This window comes from Apostichopus japonicus, chromosome 11 (genome assembly GCF_037975245.1).
Source record: "Apostichopus japonicus isolate 1M-3 chromosome 11, ASM3797524v1, whole genome shotgun sequence".
In the NCBI taxonomy this organism is placed as follows: domain Eukaryota; kingdom Metazoa; phylum Echinodermata; class Holothuroidea; order Aspidochirotida; family Stichopodidae; genus Apostichopus; species Apostichopus japonicus.
This window is the reverse complement of record NC_092571.1, coordinates 15,676,557-15,690,369: the sequence shown is the minus strand read 5'-3', so window position 1 is coordinate 15,690,369 and position 13,813 is coordinate 15,676,557. Positions and strand designations below refer to the sequence as shown.

At 43.8% G+C, this 13,813-nt stretch overlaps 1 protein-coding gene across 4 annotated transcripts in view; it reads right to left on the bottom strand.

The window, feature by feature from the left end:
• The window catches only part of LOC139976049 (uncharacterized), an 86,168-nt gene that overhangs the window by 29,603 nt on the left and 42,752 nt on the right, over positions 1-13,813 (bottom strand). For 2 of the 4 annotated variants that reach the window (XM_071984447.1, XM_071984446.1), the window contains 2 exons: positions 3,318-3,494; positions 1,527-1,791 (listed from right to left, as the gene is read on the bottom strand). The exons of 1 other annotated variant lie outside the window; for it this stretch is intronic. In XM_071984447.1, coding sequence (XP_071840548.1) covers positions 1,527-1,791; positions 3,318-3,494 — 442 coding nt within the window. The remainder of the gene's footprint in view (positions 1-1,526; positions 1,792-3,317; positions 3,495-13,813) is intronic. One more of the 4 variants, XM_071984449.1, reaches the window with a different exon arrangement.

Sequence of the window (13,813 nt, the reverse complement as noted above, 5' to 3'; positions counted from 1 at the left end):
AATGATAATACTATCTCAAAGTTCAGCTGGGAACAAGTTTTACATGTGCAAGCATGAAATTGCTTCCCACAAATTCAGTCCTATTATGATCATTTCAAAATTATTACAATATTATAGAGAAATAAAAAAGGAACAGAATGAACAATCAGTGACATATTGGTTAAAAAAATCAAACAGAAGAGTAAATCCCCGGATGTGTTGTACATGTCATATGTATTGAGTGAGCTTAGATATTTCTCACAGGTACTATCACTGGAACCTGCAAATAATAACATTATCGATATCAAGGAGAGTGGAAAGGAGAGGGGGGAAAGGGGGTCCAGAACCATTTACCCTGCATTTTACTTAACCGGTTAGATGTATGGGGAAGACAGCCAAACTGGTTGAAATTGGTTGAGTGCTCATTTGCATGTGCTCATCTGCATATCGGGTTGGCATTCAACCAATCAATAGTTGGGTGAGGGGTTAGCTATAAGTTTGGACCAATCAGGTTCAAGGGCAGAGCGTGTGACCTGTGCATCGCTTCCTAATTTGTTATATTGGAATCGGGGGTTAAGTGTCTCCTAAAGACGTATCGGGAGTTTAAGTTTATCTCCCGAAGCCTACAGACGTATCACAGAGGGCTCCGTAATTTATGTTTATAATCAGTGATGCTGTGATGTTGTCATTTAGATTTGCTCAAGTCTTCAGCCTTCAGTGGACTTTGTGCCTCCTTAAGTGTCTCCTAAAGACGTATCGGGAGTTTAAGTTTATCTCCCGAAGCCTACTGGCGTATAACAGAGGGCTCCGTAATTTATATTTATAATCAGCATTTATGCTCGTGTATTTTAATCATCCCAAGTTATAGTTATATTCATCATTGAGTTTATGTACCAAGAGTTAATCAAAAGGAAATTATTAATAAAATATCCGCTTTTGAAGACTATTTATGAAGACTTTCATGTTTACGCTCGGTTTAACGTTACTAGTGTAAGGCCCGGCTTACCGTTACCAACTTATACCTGGAACTATCAAAAATAAGCCTCACATTGCCACTGAAACTGCTGTAATCATTATCTCATATTAACTTCAATTTATAGCGTCAGCATTTGCAAAATCCATCTCTGTTACAGAAAATAAGTATTGTACTAAATAAAGAAAATCATTAAAAGTTGAAACACGTGTGGCGTGATGATGTCATATTAAGACTTGCTCAAGTCTTCAGCCTTGATATTTCTAATTGATCGACTAAGCTTTTTCTTAGCTTTTAGTGGGAAGATGTCCACACAGACTTTCTCTAACACAGCGACCAATGATCACAGTGGACTTTGTGTTTCCTTTAACAAATTAGCAAAAGCAATACAAATCATCACACCCTTAACTTAAGGGGAAAGTTTACATAAGATCACACAAATTTTCACCTGGAGAAAGCAAACAGCATGAGAACTGTTACTGCTTGAACTCATAACCTTAGGCCAATATTTAACACTCTAGAAACGAACAGAATCACTATGCATTTGCAAACACAATTGTGTTTGTCTACTTACTTCTGGTGCTAGGAAATGTAGACGCATGCAACTCGTACTTTTCCCCCTCTTCCTTGATGTGAAATTCCTCATAACAAGCGTAGTATGTAGTCCCACTGCTGCTAACAATCTCGATCAGAAGTCTGTGTTTGCCATTCTGCTTTGCCAGGTAGTGCAACTTTTCATTTCCAAGCCAAAACTCATGATCCAGCTGTCCAAACCCATCTTTATAGCTGGTCCAGTTACGACTGAAATCGACAGAACCGTTCACACGACGCTGAAAAACCTTTGCAAAAAACACACATACAAGTACAATTAAATTGAAGGATTACAATACGAAAAGAGGCAAAAATGGTTAAAGGTCAAAGATTTAATATACGTAGACATTCACTGTTTATTGCGCCGGCGGATGTAAGATTTTACAAAGGAGGGGGGGGGGGTGGCCGGGGTCCTTGAAGCTGACTCCCATGTAATGCGTGTTGCTTCTTCCTCTGAGAACATAAAAATATAATGTTAGACATAGAATAGTGCATTTCGAGGTATATTTAAGATTATAAATTATGTGTACAAGCAAGGCTTTGTTATTAACTACTTTTATTCATATATTTTGTGTTGGTATGTAATTGGAATAGCAGTGTGGTGTAGAACCTCATATCCCTTTGATCCGTGCCTGTATTGAAACTATCTCTACTTATTCACCAGACTCCTTAAAAATGTTTCAGGATATTAGCACGCGAGATATGTTCCCGACGATACACCAACAGCCATAGAACTAACGATGAATCAGAAGGCAGGACGTGTGGCATAATTTTTGTGTTGATATATCATAGTCCAATAACAATGATACATTGGGTGCTCCGTAGTGTTTGTATAGCTGTTAGGTTTTCTAGAAATGCAGCTTTAAAATTGGTCACGTCTGCAATGCTCCTTTAATGCTAAATGGTTGATAAAGTCGGCTCTTCAGTTCAGGCCCAAATTTTTAAAGTTAAGCCATTATTTTTAAATGTTTACAATGATCTCAACCAAAAATGTGCTTTTATTTGCAAGTGAACAACAGAGCGCCCTTACTTAACCTTCTTTCTCCAAACATTTGACAAAATCGCAGTAATTTGTTAACTGAATGCAAAAGCAGCTAGCTAGTTTATACCTAAAATATCCTCCGAATTCATGTGAACAAAAGAGCAACATTGAACGACAATCAACATCATTTCGGCCTGACAAATTTGCCATGACATTATTTGAGGCTGTTGCTCACAAATACAACAGGGTGGCAAGGTTGTAAGGTTTCAATCAAGAATTATCAAAGCAACTTTTCTGATTCCATGAAATGCAATTGATATCCTAGATTTGTTATCAAATTCTCATACCAATGCAGTCCATCATCCTTTTTAGTCAACTCTTATGAAAGCAATATTGTTAACATTTCCATTTCCTCTTTGCTTTCGATTATTTTATAATATGCAAAAATTGGGTTTTGAGGTTCATGTTTAGGAATCAAATGGAAATATTATGAAAACATACTGATAACTCGTAAAGTATGAAAACATTACTTTAAGTAAAAATATTGATATAAAGGGAGTGAGGTAGAACTAGTTTAATGAACCGCATACTTTTGATAAAACTGCAGGATAAGCAGCCAAATGCAAACATGCTAGCTAGACTATTCCTTAAATTTCCCTCCCAGCTTGCCGGTTGAGATGTTGGCATTTCAACACCTTCCTCAAACCACAGAGTTCTTCTCTGTACAAGGTAGTATAGATGGAGTTCAGGGTACAGTAAATAACAATGGTAGTAAACCTTCTAGATACTTACAGTCCATCCATGTCCCCTGCACCAGTTCCGATCAGTAAGAATCTCCATATCGCAATAAGCTTCAAAAGGGTCTTCAGTCCAACCATTAGGTGTGATGTTGTATATGCCACTCTCCCTGCACCCAGCTTTGTAGATTGCTCTACAGTCTGTCAGACTACCATTAACAATGCTCATACTTTGGAATTAAATGAAGAGTAAGGTTAGCTTGGGAGTTATGATAATGGAGGTATTAATACGATGGAAATATGATGAATAATAAAGCCAGATTAGGGATGGTAATTAGAGGAATAGGAACGCGAAAAGAGAGCAATTGTTTGAAGATTATCTTACTTGATTTTGTTAATAACATCCCTTCATATAAGTTAAGAGCAATGATAAGGTTTTAATTTCAGTTGATCTATTATTTTCATCTCTGAGGAGGAATATGAGCCACCATACACTACAACAAAGAGGAGCAGAATACTATGTGAGGAGGCAATTAGTGTGTATGTAGAGAAGATCTTTGACACTTTTGTTACAGGTTGTATCTGCAGCCATGCATCCATGGTATGCAGTGGCGGACTGGCCACACAGGCACTTGGGCAATGCCCGGTGGGCCAGTGGGCTGGAGAGCCTGGTAAAAATTACAGCTCATTTTCACAGTAGTTAATAGAATATAGACGGGCTGTGTAGAAATATATTTTTCACTGTGGGAATCAGCTCATGAAATCACCATGTTAGTTAGTCTGTTAGTTCGTAACAAAAGAATGTGCTATTGGCAACCCATCCGTGCTAACAGATTTTATGTGTAAAAGTAAGTTGGCCTGACGTTTCGATCCTAGCAGGATCTTCTTCAGAGGCTAAATGACAAGTTACAGTAACAGAGGGGACAAAAACACGCACAGAATACAGACAGGTTAATGAGCACGGTGAACACAATGAGATGGATGAAAGGGGATTATAAGTAGAAAGCAACAGGAGAAGAGGAGAGGAAGGAGATAAACTGTGGAGGGACAAAGAGAGGATTAAAGGCACAGGGTGAGGAATAAACTGGAGAGGGACAAAGACAGAAAGGTGTGAAGAAAAATGGAGGGGAAGAGAGCTGTAAGAGGAAGAGTGAAAGGGGGGGGGGGAAGGGAGAAAGGGGAGAAGGAGTAGGGAACAGAGGAAAGTTAGTCATGTCCTTCCTGAATGTTCAGCCCATGAGGTTGAATGGTACGAAGGCGTTGCATCCAGAGCCTCTCTCTGCTGATACGTACTAGGTCAGGACGGCTACCTAAGGATTCAATCCCCTGTAGGGACATGTCGTTAATGGTATGGTTGGGAAGGTTAAAATGTTCTCCAACTGGGGTCTCAGTCTTCATGGTGTTGACTGTGGATCTGTGACCATAGAAACGCTTCTTGAGGGTGGTTTTGGTTTCGCCAACATACTGGATGCCGCAAACTCTACAAGAGATCAGATAGATGACATTGGTGGTAGTGCAAGTGATGTGACCCTTAGTCTTGTGTGTGAGTTGCATGCTGTGGCTGGTGATGGAATTGGATTCAACAATGTGGTGGCTGCAGACGATGCATCTCGAAGTACGATCACATTTGAAGGTACCATGCTGAATGGGTGTGGGGTTAGAAGTAAGAGGTGGAACAGCAGCACGTACAAGAAGGTCTCGTAGGTTGCGTGGTCGTCTGTAGGCGATGATGGGTTTTTCAGGGATGGCTCGTTGGAGTCTATCTGAAGTGAGGAGAATGTTGTGGTTGTTAGAGGTGATTTTCTGAAGGGGAGGAAGATTTGGGTGGAAAGTAACAACGAGGGGCAGCTTGTTGTCGCAATCTCGTCCCTTTTTGTCCTTCACTGCCAAAGTAGATGATCTGGAAAGGGAGCGGACTCTCTGAATGGCTTCACGCACCCTTTTGGCACTATGGCCCCTGGCAATAAGGTGTTTTTCCAAAGCATCTGTATGGCGAATGAAAGAGGAATTGTTAGAGCAAATGCGACGAAGACGTAGTGCTTGACTGTAGGCAATTCCAGACTTGCAGTGACGGGGATGGCAGCTTGAAGAATGGAGATACTGGTGTGTGTCTGTGGGCTTGGTGTATAAGTCTGTGGAGAGAGAACCGTGTTCCTTGCGAACAGTCACATCGAGAAAGTTAACCTGTTGGTGAGAGTAATCAGAGGTGAATTTGATGGTGCTGTGGAAAGAATTGATATGATTGATGAAGGTGAGCAGGCTATCCTCATCACTGGTCCAAATGAAGAAGATGTCATCGATGTAGCGCCACCAGATAAGGGGACGACAGGGAGCCGTACTGAGCATGCGTTCTTCAAGGCTAGACATAAACAGGCATGCATAGGAAGGAGCCATCCTGGTTCCCATGGCTGTCCCGTGTCTTTGAAGGTAATGCTTGTCCATGAACGTGAAGTTGTTTTTGGTGAGAACCTGTTGCATGAGAGCTTTGATGTCAGAGATGGGTGGACAAGGGTGGACCTTCTTAGACAGGGCTGCACACGTGGCTGCGATACCTTCAGCATGAGGGATGTTAGTGTACAGAGAAGTGACGTCGAAAGTACCGATGATGGCTGTACTGGGGATTTGGTTTTTGATATCTTCAAGTTTCCTGAGGAAATCTGGAGTGTCATGGATATAAGAATTAATCTGAGGAACAAGAGGTTTGATGAAGTGGTCCACAAACAAGGATATCTTCTCGGTGGGGGACCCATTGCCCGAGATGATAGGCCTACCAGGGTTACCAGGCTTGTGAATTTTGGGCAGGAGATAAAACCTGGCTGCCTTACAGTCTGTGGGAGAAAGGAAAGAAACAGCCTTCTTAGAGATCTGGTTCCGCTGGTACATATCAGTGATGGTCTGTTTTATCTGCTGGGAGAAAATATCTGTGGGATCAGAATCAAGAAGAGTGTAAATATCACTGTTGGAGAGATGACGCATGGCTTCCTTGATGTAATCCTGTCGATCCTGGATGACAACTGCAGAACCTTTGTCGGCTGGCTTGATGATAATGTCACTGCGAGACATCAGTGAGGAGAGTGCTGTTCGCTCATCTCTTGGAAGGTTGTCGTGTGTTCTGCGGAGAGGAGAGTTTGACTGGTTAGTCTCAGAGCTGACGACCTGTGTGTAGGCTTCTAAAACAGGGACTCTGTTCTTAGGAGGCATCCAAGAACTTTTCTTGCAGAAGGGTTCCCGTTCAGTTGGAGGATCATCTAGGAAAAACTCACGAAGGCGAATTCTGCGAAAGAAATGAGTAAGATCTTGACTCAGTTCCGCTTGGTCAAATGCTGGAGGAGTAGGACAGAAGTTGAGTCCTTTGGAGAGAAGCCTAAGGTCTGCACTGGTAAGAGTAGAAGAAGATAAGTTAACAACTGCAGTTGAGGATGGTGGTGCAGACTCAGATGGAGTCTGGGGCCTTCTAAAACGGTTGCAAGCGGTACGTTTCCGTCTTTTCTGAAGGTCAGTCATTTTCTTATTTCTTCTTTCTGTGAGTGCAATGTTCTGCTGAGACAAACACAAGTTAATTTTGTTAGTGTACTGAGTCCATTCGTCATCGGTGCAGCATGACTGTAATTCAAGCTTCAGCCTCAGGATATCATCGTTGAGGCTATCTAAGGACAATTGGCAGTGTTTGGTGAGGATGTTGATGAGACGGATGGAGGTGCTGTGTAAGACTCGGTTCCACTCTCTCTGGAGTCCTGGAGGGAGTGTCCCTAGTGCTGGTTGGTGTGTGACCTGTAGACCTGAGGGAATAATGCGAGAGAGAGAGTAGAACCTGTAGTTGGAAAGATGGAAAGAATAGCGCTGGGATTTCTGCATCAATTTTCGGAGCTTCTGAAACAAAAGAAAATGGTGAGACATGGTGAAAGCAGCGAGATGAGTATATGATAAAAATGAAATGAAAAACTGAAACACAAGAATACAAATACAAGTACAAATACAAAGTAGATAAGGAGGATCACCCGAAGGGATACAGTAACAGAGCAGCTGAAAAACAAAATGAAATAAAACTGTTAGCAAACTGCTTATCCACTAGAGAGCCTGTGTAATAGAATGTGTAAAAGTAAGTTGGCCTGACGTTTCGATCCTAGCAGGATCTTCTTCAGAGGCTAAATGACAAGTTACAGTAACAGAGGGGACAAAAACACGCACAGAATACAGACAGGTTAATGAGCACGGTGAACACAATGAGATGGATGAAAGGGGATTATAAGTAGAAAGCAACAGGAGAAGAGGAGAGGAAGGAGATAAACTGTGGAGGGACAAAGAGAGGATTAAAGGCACAGGGTGAGGAATAAACTGGAGAGGGACAAAGACAGAAAGGTGTGAAGAAAAATGGAGGGGAAGAGAGCTGTAAGAGGAAGAGTGAAAGGGGGGGGGGGGAAGGGAGAAAGGGGAGAAGGAGTAGGGAACAGAGGAAAGTTAGTCATGTCCTTCCTGAATGTTCAGCCCATGAGGTTGAATGGTACGAAGGCGTTGCATCCAGAGCCTCTCTCTGCTGATACGTACTAGGTCAGGACGGCTACCTAAGGATTCAATCCCCTGTAGGGACATGTCGTTAATGGTATGGTTGGGAAGGTTAAAATGTTCTCCAACTGGGGTCTCAGTCTTCATGGTGTTGACTGTGGATCTGTGACCATAGAAACGCTTCTTGAGGGTGGTTTTGGTTTCGCCAACATACTGGATGCCGCAAACTCTACAAGAGATCAGATAGATGACATTGGTGGTAGTGCAAGTGATGTGACCCTTAGTCTTGTGTGTGAGTTGCATGCTGTGGCTGGTGATGGAATTGGATTCAACAATGTGGTGGCTGCAGACGATGCATCTCGAAGTACGATCACATTTGAAGGTACCATGCTGAATGGGTGTGGGGTTAGAAGTAAGAGGTGGAACAGCAGCACGTACAAGAAGGTCTCGTAGGTTGCGTGGTCGTCTGTAGGCGATGATGGGTTTTTCAGGGATGGCTCGTTGGAGTCTATCTGAAGTGAGGAGAATGTTGTGGTTGTTAGAGGTGATTTTCTGAAGGGGAGGAAGATTTGGGTGGAAAGTAACAACGAGGGGCAGCTTGTTGTCGCAATCTCGTCCCTTTTTGTCCTTCACTGCCAAAGTAGATGATCTGGAAAGGGAGCGGACTCTCTGAATGGCTTCACGCACCCTTCTGGCACTATGGCCCCTGGCTATAAGGTGTTTTTTTTTTACACCAAGCCCACAGACACACACCAGTATCTCCATTCTTCAAGCTGCCATCCCCGTCACTGCAAGTCTGGAATTGCCTACAGTCAAGCACTACGTCTTCGTCGCATTTGCTCTAACAATTCCTCTTTCATTCGCCATACAGATGCTTTGGAAAAACACCTTATTGCCAGGGGCCATAGTGCCAGAAGGGTGCGTGAAGCCATTCAGAGAGTCCGCTCCCTTTCCAGATCATCTACTTTGGCAGTGAAGGACAAAAAGGGACGAGATTGCGACAACAAGCTGCCCCTCGTTGTTACTTTCCACCCAAATCTTCCTCCCCTTCAGAAAATCACCTCTAACAACCACAACATTCTCCTCACTTCAGATAGACTCCAACGAGCCATCCCTGAAAAACCCATCATCGCCTACAGACGACCACGCAACCTACGAGATCTTCTTGTACGTGCTGCTGTTCCACCTCTTACTTCTAACCCCACACCCATTCAGCATGGTACCTTCAAATGTGATCGTACTTCGAGATGCATCGTCTGCAGCCACCACATTGTTGAATCCAATTCCATCACCAGCCACAGCATGCAACTCACACACAAGACTAAGGGTCACATCACTTGCACTACCACCAATGTCATCTATCTGATCTCTTGTAGAGTTTGCGGCATCCAGTATGTTGGCGAAACCAAAACCACCCTCAAGAAGCGTTTCTATGGTCACAGATCCACAGTCAACACCATGAAGACTGAGACCCCAGTTGGAGAACATTTTAACCTTCCCAACCATACCATTAACGACATGTCCCTACAGGGGATTGAATCCTTAGGTAGCCGTCCTGACCTAGTACGTATCAGCAGAGAGAGGCTCTGGATGCAACGCCTTCGTACCATTCAACCTCATGGGCTGAACATTCAGGAAGGACATGACTAACTTTCCTCTGTTCCCTACTCCTTCTCCCCTTTCTCCCTTCCCCCCCCCTTTCACTCTTCCTCTTACAGCTCTCTTCCCCTCCATTTTTCTTCACACCTTTCTGTCTTTGTCCCTCTCCAGTTTATTCCTCACCCTGTGCCTTTAATCCTCTCTTTGTCCCTCCACAGTTTATCTCCTTCCTCTCCTCTTCTCCTGTTGCTTTCTACTTATAATCCCCTTTCATCCATCTCATTGTGTTCACCGTGCTCATTAACCTGTCTGTATTCTGTGCGTGTTTTTGTCCCCTCTGTTACTGTAACTTGTCATTTAGCCTCTGAAGAAGATCCTGCTAGGATCGAAACGTCAGGCCAACTTACTTTTACACATTCTATTACACAGGCTCTCTAGTGGATAAGCAGTTTGCTAACAGTTTTATTTCATTTTGTTTTTCAGCTGCTCTGTTACTGTATCCCTTCGGGTGATCCTCCTTATCTACTTTGTATTTGTACTTGTATTTGTATTCTTGTGTTTCAGTTTTTCATTTCATTTTTATCATATACTCATCTCGCTGCTTTCACCATGTCTCACCATTTTCTTTTGTTTCAGAAGCTCCGAAAATTGATGCAGAAATCCCAGCGCTATTCTTTCCATCTTTCCAACTACAGGTTCTACTCTCTCTCTCGCATTATTCCCTCAGGTCTACAGGTCACACACCAACCAGCACTAGGGACACTCCCTCCAGGACTCCAGAGAGAGTGGAACCGAGTCTTACACAGCACCTCCATCCGTCTCATCAACATCCTCACCAAACACTGCCAATTGTCCTTAGATAGCCTCAACGATGATATCCTGAGGCTGAAGCTTGAATTACAGTCATGCTGCACCGATGACGAATGGACTCAGTACACTAACAAAATTAACTTGTGTTTGTCTCAGCAGAACATTGCACTCACAGAAAGAAGAAATAAGAAAATGACTGACCTTCAGAAAAGACGGAAACGTACCGCTTGCAACCGTTTTAGAAGGCCCCAGACTCCATCTGAGTCTGCACCACCATCCTCAACTGCAGTTGTTAACTTATCTTCTTCTACTCTTACCAGTGCAGACCTTAGGCTTCTCTCCAAAGGACTCAACTTCTGTCCTACTCCTCCAGCATTTGACCAAGCGGAACTGAGTCAAGATCTTACTCATTTCTTTCGCAGAATTCGCCTTCGTGAGTTTTTCCTAGATGATCCTCCAACTGAACGGGAACCCTTCTGCAAGAAAAGTTCTTGGATGCCTCCTAAGAACAGAGTCCCTGTTTTAGAAGCCTACACACAGGTCGTCAGCTCTGAGACTAACCAGTCAAACTCTCCTCTCCGCAGAACACACGACAACCTTCCAAGAGATGAGCGAACAGCACTCTCCTCACTGATGTCTCGCAGTGACATTATCATCAAGCCAGCCGACAAAGGTTCTGCAGTTGTCATCCAGGATCGACAGGATTACATCAAGGAAGCCATGCGTCATCTCTCCAACAGTGATATTTACACTCTTCTTGATTCTGATCCCACAGATATTTTCTCCCAGCAGATAAAACAGACCATCACTGATATGTACCAGCGGAACCAGATCTCTAAGAAGGCTGTTTCTTTCCTTTCTCCCACAGACTGTAAGGCAGCCAGGTTTTATCTCCTGCCCAAAATTCACAAGCCTGGTAACCCTGGTAGGCCTATCATCTCGGGCAATGGGTCCCCCACCGAGAAGATATCCTTGTTTGTGGACCACTTCATCAAACCTCTTGTTCCTCAGATTAATTCTTATATCCATGACACTCCAGATTTCCTCAGGAAACTTGAAGATATCAAAAACCAAATCCCCAGTACAGCCATCATCGGTACTTTCGACGTCACTTCTCTGTACACTAACATCCCTCATGCTGAAGGTATCGCAGCCACGTGTGCAGCCCTGTCTAAGAAGGTCCACCCTTGTCCACCCATCTCTGACATCAAAGCTCTCATGCAACAGGTTCTCACCAAAAACAACTTCACGTTCATGGACAAGCATTACCTTCAAAGACACGGGACAGCCATGGGAACCAGGATGGCTCCTTCCTATGCATGCCTGTTTATGTCTAGCCTTGAAGAACGCATGCTCAGTACGGCTCCGTGTCGTCCCCTTATCTGGTGGCGCTACATCGATGACATCTTCTTCATTTGGACCAGTGATGAGGATAGCCTGCTCACCTTCATCAATCATATCAATTCTTTCCACAGCACCATCAAATTCACCTCTGATTACTCTCACCAACAGGTTAACTTTCTCGATGTGACTGTTCGCAAGGAACACGGTTCTCTCTCCACAGACTTATACACCAAGCCCACAGACACACACCAGTATCTCCATTCTTCAAGCTGCCATCCCCGTCACTGCAAGTCTGGAATTGCCTACAGTCAAGCACTACGTCTTCGTCGCATTTGCTCTAACAATTCCTCTTTCATTCGCCATACAGATGCTTTGGAAAAACACCTTATTGCCAGGGGCCATAGTGCCAGAAGGGTGCGTGAAGCCATTCAGAGAGTCCGCTCCCTTTCCAGATCATCTACTTTGGCAGTGAAGGACAAAAAGGGACGAGATTGCGACAACAAGCTGCCCCTCGTTGTTACTTTCCACCCAAATCTTCCTCCCCTTCAGAAAATCACCTCTAACAACCACAACATTCTCCTCACTTCAGATAGACTCCAACGAGCCATCCCTGAAAAACCCATCATCGCCTACAGACGACCACGCAACCTACGAGACCTTCTTGTACGTGCTGCTGTTCCACCTCTTACTTCTAACCCCACACCCATTCAGCATGGTACCTTCAAATGTGATCGTACTTCGAGATGCATCGTCTTCTGCCACCACATTGTTGAATCCAATTCCATCACCAGCCACAGCATGCAACTCACACACAAGACTAAGGGTCACATCACTTGCACTACCACCAATGTCATCTATCTGATCTCTTGTAGAGTTTGCGGCATCCAGTATGTTGGCGAAACCAAAACCACCCTCAAGAAGCGTTTCTATGGTCACAGATCCACAGTCAACACCATGAAGACTGAGACCCCAGTTGGAGAACATTTTAACCTTCCCAACCATACCATTAACGACATGTCCCTACAGGGGATTGAATCCTTAGGTAGCCGTCCTGACCTAGTACGTATCAGCAGAGAGAGGCTCTGGATGCAACGCCTTCGTACCATTCAACCTCATGGGCTGAACATTCAGGAAGGACATGACTAACTTTCCTCTGTTCCCTACTCCTTCTCCCCTTTCTCCCTTCCCCCCCCCCCTTTCACTCTTCCTCTTACAGCTCTCTTCCCCTCCATTTTTCTTCACACCTTTCTGTCTTTGTCCCTCTCCAGTTTATTCCTCACCCTGTGCCTTTAATCCTCTCTTTGTCCCTCCACAGTTTATCTCCTTCCTCTCCTCTTCTCCTGTTGCTTTCTACTTATAATCCCCTTTCATCCATCTCATTGTGTTCACCGTGCTCATTAACCTGTCTGTATTCTGTGCGTGTTTTTGTCCCCTCTGTTACTGTAACTTGTCATTTAGCCTCTGAAGAAGATCCTGCTAGGATCGAAACGTCAGGCCAACTTACTTTTACACATTCTATTACACAGGCTCTCTAGTGGATAAGCAGTTTGCTAACAGTTTTATTTCATTTTGTTTTTCAGCTGCTCTGTTACTGTATCCCTTCGGGTGATCCCCCTTATCTACTTTGTATTTGTACTTGTATTTGTAATCTTGTGTTTCAGTTTTTCATTTCATTTTTATCATATACTCATCTCGCTGCTTTCACCATGTCTCACCATTTTCTTTTGTTTCAGAAGCTCCGAAAATTGATGCAGAAATCCCAGCGCTATTCTTTCCATCTTTCCAACTACAGGTTCTACTCTCTCTCTCGCATTATTCCCTCAGGTCTACAGGTCACACACCAACCAGCACTAGGGACACTCCCTCCAGGACTCCAGAGAGAGTGGAACCGAGTCTTACACAGCACCTCCATCCGTCTCATCAACATCCTCACCAAACACTGCCAATCGTCCTTAGATAGCCTCAACGATGATATCCTGAGGCTGAAGCTTGAATTACAGTCATGCTGCACCGATGACGAATGGACTCAGTACACTAACAAAATTAACTTGTGTTTGTCTCAGCAGAACATTGCACTCACAGAAAGAAGAAATAAGAAAATGACTGACCTTCAGAAAAGACGCAAACGTACCGCTTGCAACCGTTTTAGAAGGCCCCAGACTCCATCTGAGTCTGCACCACCATCCTCAACTGCAGTTGTTAACTTATCTTCTTCTACTCTTACCAGTGCAGACCTTAGGCTTCTCTCCAAAGGACTCAACTTCTGTCCTACTCCTCCAGCATTTGACCAAGCGG